Genomic DNA, 21166 nt, shown 5'->3' with positions numbered 1-21166 from the left:
TAGAACAAATGGGCATGGCTGACATCTATAGGACATTCTACCCAAAGTCCACAGAATATACATTCTTCTCATCAGCTCACGGGACATTCTCTAAGATTGACCATGTCCTAGGACATAAATCATGTCTTCAAAAATTCAAAAAAATAGAAATTATACCATGCATCTTCTCAGATCACAGCGGAATAAAAGTAACAATGATCACAAACAGAAACCCTCACCCTTACTCAAAGTCATGGAAGCTAAATAACCTTCTCCTGAATAATTATTCTATAAAAGAAGAAATCAAGATGGAAATCAAAAATTTCTTTGAATTAAATGACAATGGAGATACAACTTATCAAAATCTATGGGATGCAGCTAAAGCAGTCCTGAGAGGAAAATTCATATCCATAAATGCCTATATCAAAAAGACAGAAAACATGCAAATAGACAACCTAACGAATAGACTCAAAGAGCTGGAGAAAGAAGAACAGAACGATCCCAAACCCAGCAGAAGGCGAGAAATTACTAAGATCAAATCAGAACTAAATGAAAAGGACAACAAAGAAACTATAAGGGAAATTAATAAAACAAAAAGTTGGTTCTTTGAAAAGATAAACAAAATAGACACACCTCTGGCTAGACTAACCAAGAGCACAAAAGTAAAATCTCTAATAACCTCCATTAGGAACATGAAAGGAGAAATCACAACCGATGCTACAGAGATACAAGATATCATCTATGAATTCTACAAAAATCTTTATGCACACAAACTGGAGAATGTGGAGGAAATGGACAAATTTTTAGAAACACATAGTCTTCCCAGGCTCAACCAGGAAGAAATAGAGTACCTGAACAGACCAATATCAAGAACTGAAATCGAAACAGCAATAAAAAACCTTCCCAAAAAGAAAAGCCCTGGTCCAGATGGGTTCACACCTGAATTTTACCATACATACAAAGAAGAACTGGTGCCCATCCTACATAAACTATTCTCCAATATTGAGAAGGATGGAGTTCTCCCTAACACGTTCTACCAAGCCAATATAACATTAATACCAAAACCTGGAAAGGACACAACAAAAATAGAGAACTACAGACCAATTTCCCTCATGAATATAGATGCAAAAATTTTCAATAAAATACTAGCAAATCGAATCCAAGTACTTATCAAAAAAGTAATCCACCACGACCAAGTGGGCTTCATCCCCGAGATGCAGGGGTGGTTCAACATACGTAAATCTATAAATGTAATTCACCACATAAATAGAAGCAAAAACAAAAACCATATGATACTCTCATTAGATGCAGAAAAAGCATTTGACAAAATTCAACACCCTTTTATGATAAAAACGCTTAACAAAATAGGCATTGATGGAACCTACCTAAAAATGATACAAGCCATATATGACAAACCCACAGCCAACATCATACTGAATGGGGAAAAACTGAAAGCACTCCCACTTAGAACTGGAACCAGACAGGGCTGCCCATTGTCTCCATTACTTTTCAACATAGTATTGGAAGTCCTTGCGAGAGCTATCAGGCAAGAGAGCAGAATCAAGGGAGTCCAAATAGGGAAGGAAGAGATCAAACTCTCACTTTTTGCTGATGATATGATGTTATATCTGGAAAACCCCCAGGATTCAACCAAGAGACTCCTGGAATTGATTAATGAATACAGCAAAGTCTCAGGCTACAAAATTAATATACACAAATCAGAGGCATTTATATATGCCAATAACAGTCAATCGGAAAACCAAATTAAAGACTCAATACCCTTCAAAATAGCAACAAAGAAAATAAAATATCTAGGTATATATCTAACTAAAGAGGTAAAGGACCTCTATAAGGAAAACTATGAAACACTGAGAAAAGAAATAGCAGAACTTGCAAATAGATGGAAAAATATACCATGCTCGTGGATCGGAAGAATCAACATTGTTAAAATGTCTATACTACCCAAAGTGATCTACAGATTCAATGCAATCCCTATTAAATTACCAACATCATTCTTTACAGACATAGAGAAAATAATTATACACTTTGTATGGAACCAAAGAAGACCCCGTATAGCAAAAGCAATTTTAAGCAACAAAAACAAAATGGGAGGTATTAATTTGCCAGACCTCAAACTATACTACAAGGCCGTGGTTCTTAAAACAGCCTGGTATTGGCACAAGTGCAGGGACACAGACCAGTGGAACACAACAGAAAATCCAAATATAGAACCATCCTCATATAGTCACCTAATTTTCGACAAAGCGGGAAAGAATATACTCTGGGGACAAGAATCCCTATTCAACAAATGGTGCTGGGAGAATTGGTTAGCCACTTGTAGAAGACTGAAACAGTACCCACAGCTTTCACCTCTCACAAAAATCAAATCACGGTGGATAACAGACTTAAACCTTAGGCGTGATACAATCAGAATTCTAGAAGAAAATGTAGGAAAGACTCTTACAGACATTGGCCTAGGCAAAGAATTTATGAAGAAGACCCCCAAGGCAATCACAGCAGCAACAAAAATAAATGAATGGGACATGATTAAATTAAAAAGCTTCTGCACAGCCAAAGAAACAGTCATGAGAATAAACAGACCACCTACAGAATGGGAAAAAATTTTTGCATACTACACATCAGATAAAGGACTGATAACAAGAATCTATTTAGAACTCAGGAAAATCAGCAAAAAAAAATCAAGCAACCCTATCAAAAAGTGGGCAAAGGACATGAATAGAAATTTTTCAAAAGAAGATATAAAAATGGCTAACAAACATATGAAAAAGTGTTCAACATCTCTAATCATCAGGGAAATGCAAATCAAAACCACAATGAGATATCACTTAACCCCAGTGAGAATGGCCTTTATCAAAAAAACCCAAAACAACACATGTTGGCGTGGGTGTGGAGAGACAGGAACACTCATACACTGCTGGTGGGACTGCAAACTAGTGCAACCTCTGTGGAAAGCATTATGGAGGTATCTTAAACAGATTCAAGTAGACCTGCCATTTGACCCAGCAATCCCATTACTGGGCATATACCCAAAGGAAAAAAGGTCATTCTGTAACAAAGGCACGTGTACCCAAATGTTTATAGCAGCACAATTCACAATAGCAAAGATGTGGAAACAACCGAAATGCCCATCAATACATGATTGGATTAGTAAACTGTGGTATATGTATACCATGGAATACTACTCAGCTATAAGGAATGATGAAGATACAACATCTCTATGGTTCTCCTGGAGAGAGTTGGAACCCATTATATTAAGTGAAGTATCCCAAGAATGGAAAAACAAGCATCACATGTACTCACCAGAAAATTGGTTTCCTTGATCATCACCTAAATACAAATCTGGGAACGACACCAATTGGACATCAGACTGAGGTGGGGGGTGGGGGAGGGGATGGGGGTATGCCTACACAATGAGTGCATTGTGCACCGTTTGGGGAGTGGTAACACTTGAAGGTGCTGACTCGGGAAAGGGGGGGTGGGGAAAAAAATATGAAACTATTGTTTTTAACTTGCACTGTTCACTTAATAATTTATCATGAATATTTCCCATATTATTTCATATCATTGTACAAGAAATAATGTATACATTATGAGGACATACTGTATCTAACAAGATATACTGTTAGACTCTTTGATTCTGTAAAATAAAAAAAAAAAAAAAAAAAAAAAATTCAGCACAATTTCTTCCAATGTGTATGGCTTTCCTACCATTGTAAAGTTGAAAAATCATAAGTTGGAGATAGTCTGTATAAACTCCATAGATTCTCCTGGAATATAAAGTGTTTTGGTCAGGTTTTCTTCGTTCCCAGATACTTACAGGCTGTTTTACTTAATAGCTAGAAGGATGTGGCTATGCCATCGCCACTCTTGGTCATGGAGCGACACTACTTAATTTGGGGCATAAAATGCGGTTCCCCCTCCCCTGCTAGGAATGATTGCAATACAGCAAGTTAACACAAATTTCTTTAAGTGATAAAAAGAAAAGGGGGAGAAAGGACAGAAAATTTAGGCTTAATGTTCCATGTAAGCGCTTACTTAAGCTGCACAGGGATTCTGTTGGGAAGAGTCTCCTTACTGCGGGGTACCCCGTAGCTGCTGTAACACGACAGCTCGCTCTGCGCATTGCGAATACAGAGTGGGTCGGGTCCCTGCTTTCGCAGCCGCGTTGTGGCACTAGGTGTATCAAGCTGCCCATATAAACGGACAGGACAGCAGGTATGTTGTCCTTACAGTGAAATTAGCGTGTTCTTCAAAGTGCCATGGCTTTATTATTCATAATTTTCCTATGGGAAATTGAAGCTCAGTGTCTTTGGCAAAGATTTTATTCAAAGGGATGACTTTCCATTAAAAACAAGCTTGTGCCTTGTATTATAGCTCGTACCATTAAAACACAAGCTTGTAGAATAAAATAAAGCAAGGTGGTGTCCCTCAAAGGGAACTGATTTCATTTTCAATGCAAATAAATCATATTGACAAAAATTTGTCAAAGACACACTAATTTTTGCCAGTGTGATTGATCTGTCGTATATTCAATCCAGGTCTTTTGCTTGTATCCTCATACATATTTATCTGACCATGCCTCAGACATCATTTTCAGTTTTTTGACTTCTGTCTGAGACTTAGACCATTAGCTACTGATTTTTTTCTTTTTTGGTTTGTTATTACGTATTGATCTCACCAAGTAAACCATATGCCCTTTTTATTCCATTTAGTGTTGTCAGATGAAGTATTTTAAACAAAAGCAGTTAGTGGAAAATACCATATCCCCGTCTTTCAGATTGTTTAAGAAAATTACCTGAAGTTTTTTTTTGTTTGTTTTGTTTTTTAACTGTGCTGTCGTTGGTGATACTGATTATGAACTACGCAGTTCTTCACAAAATTAACTGCGATGTTTCGATTTACAGGATCTCCAAAGGTGGGTAAATGGTGCTGCTGAGCATGGCTTCGTCCTGGTATCTTTTGGAGCCGGCGTCAAGTACCTGTCGGAAGACATCGCTCACAAACTGGCGGGAGCCCTGGGGAGGCTGCCTCAACAGGTGATATGGAGGTAAGGTAATAATACAGGTGGCTCCTTTGCTGTTGATCTTCAGTATCCCCTTGTTTAGCCCGCAGGTCCCAGTAAAGAACAGCACGCGGAGTCCCTGGGAAAATTAGCAGGACGTCCCTGACTTTTCATTTTGTTCCTTAGTGTATTGAAATCTAGGAATTAATTCATAAGACTACAACGGATAAAGAGACCTGTGACTTACAGCATAAAAAGAAGATATGATTTCGAATGATGTATCCTTGTGTTGGATGCATTAGTATATTCTACCCTCAGTTTCTCTGCTTATTATCTATTGTCATTGTAGAAAGTTTAGTTATAATTGCATGCCTTTCTGCATACTCCTTCAAATCCGTTTTGGAATGAGGTAGACAATGATGGAGGAAGGAATAAACAGGTAAAATATTTCATGGACTCTCTTAGGCATCCACTTTGTCTCCTTCACAAATAACTTGCCAGTTAACACTGGTTAAGATCCACCCACGGATTGATCCCAGCTTCCTTTGGGAGGCACTAACACATGTCTGTCTCTGGAATTTCCAAACTGGTGTTTAAAAATCAGACCTGAACACTTTATTTAGCACGTATTTATACCACCACTGCTGGGCTCTGGGGATAGAGTTGTGAAAAATGTGGGTCCCACAGTTTCTACCACAATTGGAATAAAGTGTCTCTCAAGCCATTGCAAGTAGGCTCTGAGGAATATAGATTTTCCCTTTGTAATAACTGCACAGGAATTAGTCTGACCTACGAAATGGATACATATTTTATTCTAACTGCTCGGGACTTTTCCCTTCAGATTCTAGTCTCCTTGCGTTTCCTCTCTTAGACTTAACCCAGACAGCGCCTCTCCTGCTTTATTTAGGACAGTTTGTGCTCAGTTCGGACTCTTTTGTCATTCTTTCGGTTGTTAAGCATGTTTATGGTTTGTCTTTTAAAGGTGAGAGAGGGGACAGCCTGATTATGTTCTTTGTTCCACAGAACTCCCATCTCTGGGGCCAAGCTAATAAAGAGTACTTTCTTCTTTCTTTCAACATCTGTGTGCTCGCCCAGGCTCTGGGTGTCAAGGATCAGGGCCACTGGCTGCCTGGTGGTGGCCTCCCTGGCCCTTCATGTTCTAGCTCCTTGGTGATGGTAGGGAGAGACTTCAGACGTTCATTTGTTTGGTTGCTTTTTTGTCATCTCTGTGTATGTGTACAGGTGAAAGGAGCTGCTGGAAAACGAGATTTCTGTATAAGCAAATCATTTATTTATCCTTCAATCAATGAAAGTTTTTTTGATTAGAATTTAGGCTGAGTGTGGTGGCTCACACCTGTAATCCCAGCACTTCGAGAAGCCAAGGCAGAAGAATCGCTGAGGCCAGGAATTCAAGCCCAGCCTGGGAAAACAAACAAGACCCTGTCTCTACAAAAAATAAAAATTAGCCAGGCATGGTGGCCCCTGCCTCTAGTAACCACTCTGGAGGCTGAGCTGGAAGGATTGCTTGAGACCCGGGAGTCGGAGGTTGCAGGGCACTGTCACTGCGCCACTGGGTGACAAAGTGACACCCTGTCTCTAAAAAGGAAATACAGTCAAATTTTTATTGTTACTGAAACATGGCTTTATTCTTAAGAATATCAACAAAAGATGATGTAACATTTATTTTAAATCTGGTATTTTAACCAGAGAGCCCATACCATAAGATAGATTTGATTTTTGAAAGATTTTATTTTTCTGTTGTACATTTTAGATTTTCTGGACCCAAACCAAAGAATCTAGGAAACAACACTAAGCTCATAGAATGGTTACCACAAAATGACCTGCTTGGTAAGTCAGTGACATCTTGGCACTTACTTGGCTGTTAGATTTTAATTATGTAAATGTGATTTATTTTTTATTTATTTATTTATTTATTTTTTACTTAAGAACATCGTACAATAGTTTATGATGAAGTCAGTCAATCTGTTGGTTTTTTTTTTTCCCCCAGCATTTCTGATGCTTTTTTGTCATTCTATTTTTATTGAGTATCTCAACTTTTAAATTCCAGGCCAACATTTCAAATCTTTACTTATTGTAAAACTGTAATCATTTGGGATTATGTATTAAATTTTTTAGACCAGTCACGGACTTTAACTATCTGGAAAATATATTTAATAAACTATATAAATTAGTAGTGAATAAAGCTATTCTTGATTAAGCTAATCAGGTAAAATAAAATTAAAACAATGAAAATGCAGATTTGGGTTATAGCTTTATTACAGATTTGTCTGAGAACCAAGAGAAATTAGAAATTATTCATTTGTCTGAAAGCAAAGAGAAGCAGAAGGCCATGGGAACAATTGATTTATTTTAATTTTAATTGGGTCATCTGCCTCTTTCCTCCTCATTCACCAGGCATTTTTGAAGCATTATTTATTTTTATTTCTTGGGATTATGATCCTCAACTCAAAATAATTTTTATATGCATATCTTTTAAGTATATTTGAATTTAACTAATTTAACTCCATGTTCAATAAGCATAGATAGTAAAAAAAAGTAAAGATTCATTAAATTTCTAGGAAAATATAATGCCATATTATTCTTTAATATATTAAAGAAATTATAAAAAGGTTTTTGATTTTGGCAATATTTAGCACCATTAATTCCATAATACTAACACCTAATATTAGTTTTAATTTTAAATTACAGTCTTAAGAATAGGCTTTTAAAATGTATTTTCTAGAAGCTACAATGATCCTCCTAAAAACCAGTAAAGAATTTTATTTATCTATATAATTTCCTTTCATGTGGTGTAAATATTCTATAAATGATAAAACTGAGGGAAAAAGAACACAAGGCAGTTTACCTTTCTTGATACTTGTATTTTTTTTAATCTTTCATGTCTTTACTATTATGACTTCAGATTCCGTAGAAGGTAAAAAAGCAGCAGAAAATTTAAATAAGGTAACTTGACTGTCAGCTATTCAGTGCAACCGTGCGACACTTAACGTAGGAGCATCCAGATTTTTATTGCATATGCGTTTTGTTTGTTTGCTTGTCTTTTTACTGTGGGGTGCTAAGCTAGGTCCACGCTCAACACCCCCCAAGTCCCTGGCTCCTCTGAGTTCCTCACTGTCTCGGTGCGCCGACTTCTCCAAGATGAATGTCCCTTTAAACTCTGGGCATGACACTTGTGTCCTCTAATGGCTTATAATTATGATCAAAAGATTCCCCCCAGATGGGAAGTAGGAACCAAATCAGTGTCTTCCCCTCCCCTCCTCTCCCCTTATACCACTCTTCAGAGGGTTTGGGGGTTTGGTTCTGTTCAAGGAAAAGGGGGAGGCAGGGGGGTTCTGCCACTGCAAAGAAACTTCGAAATCCAGCTCTAGGGCAGGTCCTTTAGTTGGGCCTAAGAGTTGGAGACCCGTGGATAAAGGCCAGAGAGACACCGCCTGACCGACCCCACTAGACTCCGGGCCGGGAGAGCCTCGGGAGGCCCCCTGGGACCATGCTGCACACACATAGTTTTGTACCTGGAGTGTGTATATTTTAAAAGATTTGTATATCTGCAAGCTCTAATTCCTTCATGACCAATAATCCCTTTCCCATGTGCAGTATATTTTTTTATACTTCTTATGCAGGTCTGTGAATCCCTTTTATGAAATGTAGACTGTTTACTAGGAGAACAAAAATGGGTTTTAAACTACCTCATTAATTTTGACAAATTACCCCTTTGATTGCCATGGCAACTAGATGTTACATGATGTCCCGTCTCTCACAACTGATTTTTATGAATGTCTCTACTTGTTTGTATACCTAAAATGTAAAACTGGGCCATAAAATTGTGAAACATGGATTCTGATGGAATTTGAATGTTATAAACAGTGATTATTAACATTCCTCCTTGGAGAAGCACATTAACTCTTTATGGACTTCTGGAATCCAGCCCTACATTTTTACATATTTTTTTAATAAAGTATGTTTTGACTTTAATATAGATAAATGCTTGAGAAGTCAGGAAATAGATATCTCTTTCAGTGGAATATGGTTCCACTCTGGTATTGTTTGGCAACGCTTGCTTTCATTGGCTTCCTATTAATTATTACCCCTTTAAATACACGCTGCTTGTCAGGCGATTGTGTTCCAGAGAAAGTTGTAAAATACTACTTAAAGCTATACATTTCAGCTACCTAAAAATGGCTTTTAATTGATACATACAAGTCAGGTAGTTATGTATATACCCAGTAACTTAATTGTCATGGAACAAGAATCAGTGAGATGATGCCTTTAGAAATCTCTGCCATCTATGTTAATTGTATTATCGATTTTTAATCTGCACTATTTCTAGAAAAATCTCCCCTCTAGAGTAATGATGTTGTAAGTTGTTTTCTTTATCTTTCTCTAGGGCATTCAAATATTAAAGCCTTCCTGAGCCATGGTGGTTTGAACAGTATCTTTGAGACTGTGTATCATGGTGTACCGGTGGTGGGCATCCCACTCTTTGGAGACCATTATGATACGATGACCAGAGTCCAGGCGAAAGGCATGGGGATATTGCTCCAGTGGAAGACAGTCACTGAGGAAGAGCTCTATGACGCACTGGTGAAAGTCATCACTAATCCCAGGTAAGGTTTTAGTTACTGGTAAAGCAGATAAATATATATGTATATCACAGTATATCATCGGAAGGAATTTTGGACAATCCTTCTGCTTCAGAACTTATCTGTGGAGTGGATCCCTAGACCGCCTCCGAACACAAGAGTTATGTAACATTGGACTGGTTAGTAAGCAGTTCGGCTTAGCGCCTTCTCCTAGGTAGGCCCAACGGTCTGACGGATGAAAGTCCTTATCGATACTCAGGTAAGCAGAGAGAGGCTTCGTGAGCTTTCTGCTAAGTAGTGATCCAGGTCCAAGTGCACCTGTTGGATTCCATATGCGTTACATTTATTCAACAGTGCCAGAAGTCACAGTCCCCACAGAACGAACTCTTTAATCTGTTTATGTGCAGTGACGTCAAGGTGCCTGAGGACTAAGATTGTTTTTATCCTCCTCCTCCATGCTTGCTAAAATGGAAGGTTGGATTTTATTTTCTAAGACACCATGTTTCATTTTTCAGATGCCTTTTTTTTTTTTACCCCATAAGCATTTTCTTACAAAATGGAATCATAAAAAGTTTCTAGTTTCTTTTGCCATTTTAGAAATCACGATAAATTACAGAGCAAGGTGAGGCTGACCTCTTAACATTTGGGTGAGATTTTGACACTTTTTGAATATAATAAACTGGGTTTATTATGTAACTAGTTTTGTTGTGAGGCATTGAGGAGAGAAAAAAACAGGCCTGCTAATTGCATTCTGTCATCTGACGTCACTGTAGGAGACACCTGCGAGTCAGCGCCCGGGGCTGCTCTTTCCCTAACTCCTGATAACCTTTGTTCACTGGTGCTCAGATTTGTGTTTATATGTGTTAAAACTTAACGTGTAGGTCTGGAGGGAAATTATTTTTAAAAAAGTGTCAGCAAATGAGTCATTAATACCTTAGTTGGTTCTTCATTAGGTGCCGTGATCGGGTGGCTCCAGCTTCGTTTCCCAGCTGCTCTGTGAACCTCGCCTTTCCTTCCTCCCCAGCCCAAGTCGTTTCCCCGGCCTGCCCCGTGTTGTGTGTGTCTGTGTCCTGTTACTCGACTCCCCTGTGAGCCAGGCATGGCAGTCACATCCGATTCCTCCCTCTCCCTTCACATTTAGCCCCTGCCCGAACCTTCTACCCTAGTATTTTCCGCTGTCTAATTCCACTACCATTTTTTGGCAGTTTCTCTTGGGCCATTAGTGAGGTCTTTTGAATGGATTTTCCACCATCAGTATCTTCCTTTCTGGTTTGACAGCCAGTCTGTCTCATCTAAGGGCTCGAACTAAGCTACATATCTTACCACTCAAAAGACCCATGAGCAGAACTCGTCTTCTTCCAGTCTAAAGTCTAAACAGACACCCCCCTCACACTACACGCTCTTTCCAAAGGAATTTTTTCTGGGTGTACTCACTCTCCCACCTTGGTGGTTTAGTCCACACTCATCCCTTGGCCTGTCGAGTCTTCACACATTCAGACTTTTGTTCCTCTGAGGCACAACTCAAGAGCTGTATCTTCTGTGATAGTAACATATTTTATAATCTCTCCAGGTAGAAATTATTTTTTAGGTCTAAACAATACAAGCCCCAATCACGGATTTATGCAAAGGGGGCTTTGGTCATTTGTCAAAGATTGGCACACAAATATGCAGTTACATATTTTTAAACTGTTTACATTTTGTCACTTTTGTGATTATCTTTAACTGGTTTTTGAATTAACCATTTAAGAGAGTGATTTCTTTATACATATATATACATGCATACATACCTATAATATACACTGAATATATGTGTCTCCATACTTAAAAGTGGGTTGAGAAACACTACTGTCCAATACATATATCCATTCTCATGCCATTATTTAATGTTATTTTAAATTGAAACAAAATTAAATGTCATTGTTAAAAAAAAGTGGTGGAACAAAGTTCTGCATATTTTACTCCATCCTTCCATCTCAAATTCTAAAAGAATCTAAAAAATTTACTTCCCTTGCAGGTTGAGACTCCTTAATTGAAAACACATGGCAAGAAGGACCACGCGTGGTATAGAGTAGAAAGAGCACAGGGTTTGCTGTCAGAAAAACTTGAATTCAAATCTCAACTTTTTAATCAATTTACTTATTAGTCTCTCTGATTTTCATTTCCTTCAGCTTAAAATTCATTTTATTGGGTTAACATAAGATAGTATGTTTTAAGCTCTTAACACCAGGCCCGTACATGCTAGATACTTAATAAAGGATCGTTGTTTATTCTCCCCATTTTCAAGTTGAGAGATCCACAAATACAGAACTGTGCATAAACATGATCATTCTGTGTTTTGCCCTCACCTCACAGCTACCGTCAGAGAGCCCGGAAGCTTTCGGAAATTCACAAGGATCAGCCGGGTCACCCTGTCAATCGGACTGTCTACTGGATAGACTACATCCTCCGTCACGATGGAGCCCACCACCTGCGTGCCACGGTCCACCAGATCTCTTTCTGTCAGTATTTTTTACTGGACATTGCCTTTGTGCTTTTGCTTGGTGCTGCCTTGTTCTACTTCCTCTTGTCCCGGGTGACAAAATTTATCTACAGGAAAATCAAAAGCCTGTGGTCTAGAAATAAGCATAGCGCAGTTAATGGACATTACCACAATGGGATCCTCAATGGCAAGTACAAAAGAAATGGCCACATTAAACACGAAAAGAAGGTGAAATGAGCCAACAGCCCAGGTAATAGAAACAAATCTGTTCAGTCATTGAATTTATATCACTATTATTTAGTCTAACAGCTACTAAAAGCAAAACATCAGTAAACAATCCTAACACGCCCTTATCAGATCTTACTAATGAAATTCTGTGGAATTAAGATGGCTATAAAAGCACAAACCTAAAATGCAAAAATGCGTTTTATTCAAATACTGATACAGAGAGTTTCTGCACTGAACCTTTTAGAAGCCTTAATTATTTAAATCGACTAAGTGACCAGGTCAGACCTTAGTTTTAAATCTTGATGTGTGTGTATCCCAGATAAGGAATGGTTTCATTTTCTTAATAAGATTTGTGTGTGTATGTGTGCGTGTCTCCTAATTAAGAGAATTTTTAGTGGCTGCTTGTTATATTTGTTGAGGGTACAACACATGTTCAAGAATGAAATAGAAAGATAGGATCCAAATGTTTCTCTTCTAGCATTTAATATATGTGAACTCTGAACGCTACCGTGAAAGAACATTTTTCCCTCAAAACTGAATGCAGAGGAAGAAAATGAAAAGATAAATGGCACAGTTTTTTGTACTTTTTGTTTTAGTTGTTTTGTTTTTCTGATTTTGTTTTCCTTTTCTTACAGACTATGGACACTTCTGGGGGAAAATATGTAATTAAGTAATTGTATAAATTGGTTGTCACATTTTACTTTTGTTTTCCCACTAATTTTCCTATGGAAGAATTTTATAGTTTTTTTCTATTTCATTTTAATGAGTAACATGATGTTAATGTATAATTAAGACAAAGCAGCAAATCTGACTTTTGTTCAAAGTATTGAAGATTATTGCTTATGTGGCATTTTTAAACAGGGCCATTGTTTGAATGTTTGGTGGCTTTTCTCCAGTGTAACTTTGGAATGTTCAGGTGTTTCATTTCCAAAATTTTAACTTAAAATACCATGTTCCTCATCCCTTTTATTGTCCAGGCCACATAATCTATGTTACGTAGGTGCCAACTTTTAATTCTTTTAAATGGAATATTTGCAATTCTTATTGGTACCTGCTTTGTCTAGAGAGGTTTGAGATCTTAACAAATCAGACTACATGATATACAGAAGCAACAGAGAAATTGCGTACTGGTTTGTTTATGAAGATGAATTCCTAGTTTCCTCCTCAGCAGCCTTTTCCAGTCATCGTGGCTGACGTGGAACAGTGACAGTATTCATTTGAGAGCAGGGATGCACGTCACAGACATCAGATCAGGACCTCCCTTGGCCACTGAGTTTATTCCACGTCATTCTGTTTACCTAGCATTTGCACTACACAGGTTGCGTGGATGCTTTATTTATCTGTAGTCGGAAATCCCACATCTGACAGCTGAGAGTAGACAAATACAACATTTACCTAATGGCATTCACTAACTTGGAAAAGTTGTGAAAATTCTAGAATGCTGTAAATCCTTGTCATACACTATGACAATGTCATTACGCACCCACCAGGAGCCACTCTCCTATACATAGAAATAATGTCACAAGTAGTTTTCTATAATGCAGTGCAGCCAAATGTACTGCCCTGATACTTGAAGAAAGGGTATTATGCATAGAAGCCTATCATACCTTTTCACAATCTTATCACAATGTTGCCGTTAAAAGGGGAAAAAAAAAAAAAACACAGGCAATGAGTGGTGGGGTGGTAATGGGAGTGTATGAATGAGTTGATTTTACTTTCTTGGAATTTGATGACGTTGACAGTAGGCACTGACTGGATGATTAAGCATAAGTTAATCTCCACTGTGATACAAATTTAAATAATAAACATGATTTAAAATAGAGAAGTGTTGTAATAAAATTTTTGTTCAGATTATATTTCACATTATATAAACATGTTTCTAAGACAAGTCTCCCAACTTTTGTATGTGTATTATGAGTGTGAAAACATGTATTAAAATGTGAGACTTTTTATATTATTAAACCGAGGGATTTACCTTACAAGTACATCAAACTGGACCTTAAAATTCTGTCCCAGAAATTGTGTTTTTTTTTTTTTCTTTTCTAGTAAGCTTATTGTTAGCCAGTTTTGATAAACAGTGATTTTAAATTTTCCACACTTGGGCTAGATTCTCTAATAAAGTAAAGTTTTCAAGAAGGTATATTCATTTTTTTTTTTTTTTAGAAGGAGTTTCTGCAACCATTTAAGTATTTGAATCGCCATTTATCATGTCAAACACAAATGAGAATTAAGACATTTTTCTTCTAGAGTGACAATTTCTCGTATCCCTCCACATAGACATAGGGGCAGGATTTGGATGTCCAGAATTGGAAAGAGCTAATGTTTATGTTAAAGCAATCGTTTGTAATTGAAGGTGAAGAAAGCTAGAGACTTTTTTCAAAGCTCAGCTACTCACCAAATCCCAAAATGCTATTAAAATTGAATGACTTCAATTAAAAAATAAAAGGTTTAAAAATGAAAGACCCAAGATAAGTTGAAAAACAAATTGGGATAATTCAGTGAGCTATTTTATTGAAAGTATAATTCATTTTTGCTTACAAGTAATTTAACTAGTGTGTAAATATACTATAAAATCCCATTAGAAAATCCTTATTTGCAAGTGGTATATTCAAAATAGTTTGAAAGAGAAAACTTTTAAATCTTATGATGCAGTTTGACAATTATAGGAATTCTATTAATGAAACTTCTCCAAAATAACATTAAATAACTTCTTATCCTGCTTCTGAGATGGTAATGTTTTCAGCAGCTTCTAAAGACATATTTCAATGCAAAGGTACTGTTGATATTTTTGCTAGACAGCAAAAACATTTGTCAACAAATTTTAGAAGTGTTTTTGAAGTCCACACAATTAAAATAATCATGTTGTCATTTTTCTATAAATCCTGCAAATGTTGCAAGTTCCAAAAGGCACATGGTAGTTATATAATTCATACCCTTTTGGGTAATTCAGACATGAATTTAAGAGAGAATTCATATAGTAGTATACAAGATTTCTGGTATTCTGCCTAGTTTGTATAATAAAACCAGCAATTTTTTTTTCAATAGAATAATATATAATCCAAGTTCAGACTATGAGAAGTCAGGACATGTAAAATTATACTGTTAATTCAAATAAAATAATTACAGTGTCAATCTGCTCAAAGAAGTCCAGCACCAACATTAATCACAGGTATCACGATCTCTCATGTATTATAAAGCATTTTCATTTATTAACTATTAAAACCTGAAGTTCTCACTGAATTTTTATAGAATTAAAATATTTTATGCCAGTTCTTAGTGGGAATGATTTCAACTTTTCCCCATTCAGTAGGATGTTGGCCATCTCTCACCACTTCTATTCAACAGAGTGCTGGAAGTCCTAGCCAGAGCAATCAGGCAAGAGAAAGAAGTACCCAAATCAGGAAAAAGGAGGTCAAATTATCGTTGTTTGCTGACAATATGATCTTATATCTAGAAAACCCCAAAGACTCCACCAAAAGAGTCCTGGAACTGATCAATTTAGCAAAGTATCAGGTTACAAAAATCAAATGTACCCAAATCAGTAGCATTCCTACACACCAATAACAGTCAAGCTGAGAGTCATATCAAAGACTCAATACCTTACACAATAGCAACAAAGAAAATAAAATACCTAGGAATATACTTAACCAAGGAAGTGAACGACCTCTACAAAGTGAACTATGAAACACTGAGGAAAGAAATCGCAGATGACACAAACGAATGGAAAAACATACCATGCTCATCGATCAGTAGAATCAACATTGTTAAAATGTCCACACTACCCATAGTGATTTATAAATTTAATGCAATCCCCATCAAAATAACCAATGTCAGTTTTTGCAGATCTAGAAAAAATAATTCTGTGCTTCATATGGAACCAGAAAAGAACTCAAATAGCCAAAGCAACCTTAAGCAAAAGGAAAAAATCTGGAGGCATCAGTTTGCCAGCCTTTAAGCTCTACTACAAGGGTATGAGTAACCAAAACAGCATGGTACTGGCACAGAAATGGAGAGAGAGAGACCAGTGGAACAGAACAGAGAACCCAGATATAAAACCATCCATGTACAGCCAGCTGATCTTTGACAAAGCAGACAGCAATATATGTTGAATAAAAGCCCAAACGGTGCTGAGAGAATTGGACAGTCACATGCGTAAGAATGAAACAGGATCTTTATCTCTCACCACTCACAAAAATTAATTCAAGATGGATAAAGGACTTAAATGTAAGGCATGAAATCATAAGAATTCGAGAAGAAGATGTTGGAAAAACTCTTCTAGATACCAGCCTAGGCAAAGAATTTTGAAGACGACCCCAGTGGCAATCACAGCAACAACAAAAATAAATAAATGGGACTTCCTTAAATTAAAAAGCTTCTGAACAGCTAAGGAAACAACCAACAGAGCAAATATACAACCTACAGAATGAGAAAATATACTAGCAAGCTGCACCTCTGATAAAGGGCTGATAACCAGAATCTACAAAGAACGCAACCAGATCAGCAAGAAAAAAAATCAAACCACCCCACTAAAAAGTGGGCAAAAGACACGAATAGAAGATTTTCAAAGGAAGATAGACAAATGGCTGATAAACATATGAAAAATGCTCAACATCACTAATCCTCAGGGAAATACAAACACAATGAGCTATCACCTTACCCCAGTTAGAATGGTTTTTATTAAAAAGTCCAGAAACAATAGATGCTGGGATGGATACAGAGAGAAAGGAACACTTATACACTGTTGGTAGGACTGCAAATTAGTACAACCTCTATGGAAAACACTATGGAGATTCCTCAAAGAACTAAAAGTAGACCTACCATTTGATCAGCAACCCCACCACTGGGTATTTACCCAAAAGAAAAGAAGTTATGTTATCAAAAGACACCTGCACTCGAATGTTTACTGCAGCACAATTCACAATTGCAAAGATACAGAATCAACCCAAGTGCCCATCAATTAATCAGTGGATTAACAAAATGTAGTATATGTGTACTATGGAGTACTTACTCAGCCGTGAAGAAAGATGAATTAAGGCCTTTGGCAGCAATTTGGATGGAACTGGAGACCATTCTCCTAAGTGAGGTATCTAAAGAATGTGAAAACAAACACTACATGTACTCATCTGTTAAACTGGAACTAACCAATGAAGGCACATGTGCACAGAGGGAAGTAAAACTCGGTGGAAATCAAGGAGCGGGGAGGGGGGAGGAGAGGATGGGTGCAAACCTACCTAAGGGGTACAATAAACACCATGAGGGTGATAGGCACACTTATAACCCTGTCTCAAGTATAACAAAAGTGATCATGCAACCAAAAACATTTGTACCCCCATAAGATTTTGACATAATAAAAAAACGTTTTTAATGTTAATTTCTATCTACAATTATAATAGTTTTAGCTTTTTCAGTAACCCTTTTTGTGCAGTAAGTGATCATTCCCTATTACGAGCAGAATTGACTTGAGTTCCATGGAGTCAATATAGTATTAATATCTACACTTTTAAAAGGTAATTTCTACTAAACATGAGTCCTTATAGTCCTTGAAACTACTTAAATTGTAGGTATAAATAACTTTTTTTCTTACAGCTCATACGTAACAGTTTCTCATTTGGGATCTCAAAGAAAATGAAGGCAAGGAAGAAATTTACGTGGTACCTCTGAGTAAATTTCGTGAATCCAAGGGAATGGATACACCAATTACACTATATGTAAAAGCACAATTAATTTTGAGCTTGAACATGTCACCGTCCAGTTCCAGATTTCGTGCTACTGAGATAACACCGCCTGTTTTCCTTCCTTGCCTGTTCTCTGCCATCTCCTTGCGTCCAAGCTTTTGGTTTCCCCTCTTGGATTTTCTATTACCTTTGTTAGATATTTTCAAGTTTATGGTGCGTAGATTGTGCCTGTGTGTCTAATGACACTTTGGGGTTTTAACGGAATGTGTAAACACAATTGGAAGTTCAACTATTTCAAATCACAGAGGCCAAATTGAGAAAATACCCAGCTGTTTTAAAAACTCTTTTTACGTGTGCTTAGCTGAATGCCATTTAGGGTGTAAGGTCCATCAGAAGCAATGAGTGTACAGATGGCATTTCCTACGTGTGACCCTGTGGATGTGGCACTGCCTGAGCAATTTGGCCATAGCTCAGTCATCTCCAAACTGTCCAGCCACGTAGACCCCTTCTTACCCTCCACTTGGTCAGTTAAAATTCTTACGCAACCAGCTCGTAAAATAGACACTTCTCCTTTCTCTGGTGGAAGCCCGCCTCATACATCCATCATTCGTGTGCCCCCAGAATCTTTCTGCATCAGGAAACGTGCGCTGGTTCTGATTCTCTGACGCTCAACTCATTTGGTATCGCTCATACCCAAAGTGTTAACAGAAGATGCTGGAACTGCAGTCAGCTATCTGCTAGAACCAGAGAAGCCCAGGACAGATGGGGGGCAGGTATTCAAAAACTTACCTGGGACCTCAGATCGCGGCAGTACTGTCTTTCACGCAGCAACAAACAGAAAAGTGTGGGGGCAGCAAAGCCAAGGACCACCTGGGAAGGAAGCAGCAGTAAGAGGGTCAGATCAAAAACCAGCTCAGAAAGGCTCTCATGCTTTTCACAATGTATTTTTATTCAACCTGATAGAGTTCAGCGATGTTCCAGGGAGGCTTATCTGAACTGGATAGGTGTGTCCTCCAGCAATACTTGCTTACTTATTTATTTTCACCAGAGAGAAGGTGGGCAAGGGCAAATTCAAGCAAAGACTTTTAAGGGTCTTGAAAGCAGGACCCAGAGAAGTTCATGGGATTTGGCAAATGTGACACTTTGGCAATATGCAGGCATCTATGGGCATATGGAGTCTATTATGTCATAGATATTCTAGTGATGCTGCTTTCCAGATAATGGAGCTCCGTGAGAATGGAGCCGTACCACTGGAGGAGGAGGTAAAATCGGCTCTCAAGTCTGTGCCACAACAGAAGGCGAAGAACATCTCTCTGCTGGCTGTCATGTATTTTCTTAAATCAGAGGGAGATGACAGCAATTTAATTATTTTCCACTCTGTAATTCTAAAAGTCAATACATTTAGAATTTGTTGCATGGAATTTTATTTCATGGCTGTGTGTTCCATGAATCTATCGGCTTTCAGATGCCAGATCTAGTATGTCGGCTGTTCCTCTCATCACTGGTTCAGAAACTGCCTCTAAATATTTATGGTAAATGTTTTCAAATTACACAAGAGAGCTAAACTTAGTAGAAAAGCAGCAGATGAGGGAAATGATACAGTTTTTAAAGATATTTTAGATTCTTAAAGATTTCATGCAATTTATCTTGCTTTAATCTCTTATTTCTATTAAGTGAATAGTGGCCTGTAGTTTCCTGCTTACATCATTACTACTATTCAAGCTTTCAAATGTAATAGTATTAAGAGTGTTATCCTAAAGTCCTTTTAGCAGGTACAAAAGGAGACTAAATAACATGCCTTTCCATAGCCTCCAAATACGTAACTCATCTATTCATGCAATTAAACTGCTTGTCAATTTTATTGTTCCAATTATCATTGTGTGTAGCATGGGTTGCCATGTTTATTGTTACCTTTCAGATGGTCCTATAGTCTTTCCTTTTGGTTTCCAGTTATAAACTGAAAACTGTGAGTTGCTTGTTTTGGGCTGTCATACAGAACATCGTTCAGGGCCACTTGTCCCCTGGCCATTACTGATGTTCCAGCCCGGGATCCCCTTACCAGTCAGCCCAGATGCTCTTGCTAGTTCCAGGTCGGAGTACATCGTCGTGTTGCCAGCATCGTACCGCTCCAGTTGCTCTTGCTCCGATGCCTCTTTTCCTAGACGCCTGTTTCATGGCAAGTTAAATAGCCATTGGCGTGGTTGTCGGCACCATAGAAAAAGTTTTGGAGATCTATGGAAATAAAAAGCTTTGTATAATTCAACTCAAATTTCAATATCAACCAAAGCATCTACACCCTTCAGAACAGCATGCTGTCCTTGGGCTGACCTTTCTGTTCTTCGAACACACCTAGGTCGTTTTAGCTCCCACCTTGGCGGCTGCTGCACCTCTCTTCACCAACTCAGTTGTACCTTTCTTTCAACACCCGGTTTATCTCCTCTCTTTATTCTACTCTGAATTACCTGATCATTTACTTGAACAACGATCGTTTTGTAATCTGTATTCTCATGACGTTTTATGTTAAACCATAAACTCAGTGTTTCATTGTTTTCTATTTGCCTCAGTTGTTAATGTAAGCATTTTAATGGAATAGTCTCCTTTGCTCATACTGCAGTTTTCAATAGATTCATTGGATCTTCTTTCTCTCCTAAAACTGTTTTTTTTAAAAAAAAAAAAAAAAAAAAAAAAAAAACATCCATCTGGCTGATGGTCTTTTCATCTCAAGACCTTGACTGACTTTGCTTACATTCACTTCCTACCTTCTTTCTAAGATTTCTTAATTTTATATCAAAAGATGCCTAAGTCACTTTGCTATCAATTCCGAACATACTGACATCTCTTATGCTCCTAAGTTGGGTGTCGTCTGTAAAATGTATTAGTTTACACAAAATTATATGTTGTTTTTTTTCATCTACAGCACACCACCAAATAATATTCCTTTGTCAGGATTCTTGTCATGCTCTTGATCTCACTGCTCTAAGTACTGCCTTTATTAAAACACAAACAAACATTGTTTTCTGTGTTTCTAAAGTGCCAGGCACTGTATGTGTTACTGGGGATGCAAGGATGGAGAAGCCATCGTCCTCGACTTCCAGGGGACAAAGCCACCAAGCAAGCAGTTCCAGTAAGCAATGAGATACATACGTGTTGTGATACGGGTCTAGACAATGTGCCATCGAAA

General features: G+C 37.7%; 1 protein-coding gene across 1 annotated transcript in view; it reads left to right on the top strand.

Annotated features, from left to right (window-relative positions):
* The window catches only part of UGT8 (UDP glycosyltransferase 8), a 78107-nt gene extending 65748 nt beyond the window's left edge, over nt 1–12359 (top strand). Inside the window, exons 3-6 of the mRNA XM_069459174.1 lie at nt 4905–5047; nt 6774–6850; nt 9408–9627; nt 11956–12359. Of these exons, the coding sequence (XP_069315275.1) occupies nt 4905–5047; nt 6774–6850; nt 9408–9627; nt 11956–12319 (804 nt within the window). The 3' untranslated portion in view covers nt 12320–12359. The remainder of the gene's footprint in view (nt 1–4904; nt 5048–6773; nt 6851–9407; nt 9628–11955) is intronic.
* The last annotated feature ends 8807 nt before the right edge of the window (nt 12360–21166 follow it).

This window comes from Eulemur rufifrons, chromosome 26 (genome assembly GCF_041146395.1).
Source record: "Eulemur rufifrons isolate Redbay chromosome 26, OSU_ERuf_1, whole genome shotgun sequence".
NCBI classification, from domain to species: domain Eukaryota; kingdom Metazoa; phylum Chordata; class Mammalia; order Primates; family Lemuridae; genus Eulemur; species Eulemur rufifrons.
The sequence above is the reverse complement of the archived record's forward strand: the minus strand, read 5'-3'. Positions and strand labels throughout refer to the sequence as shown.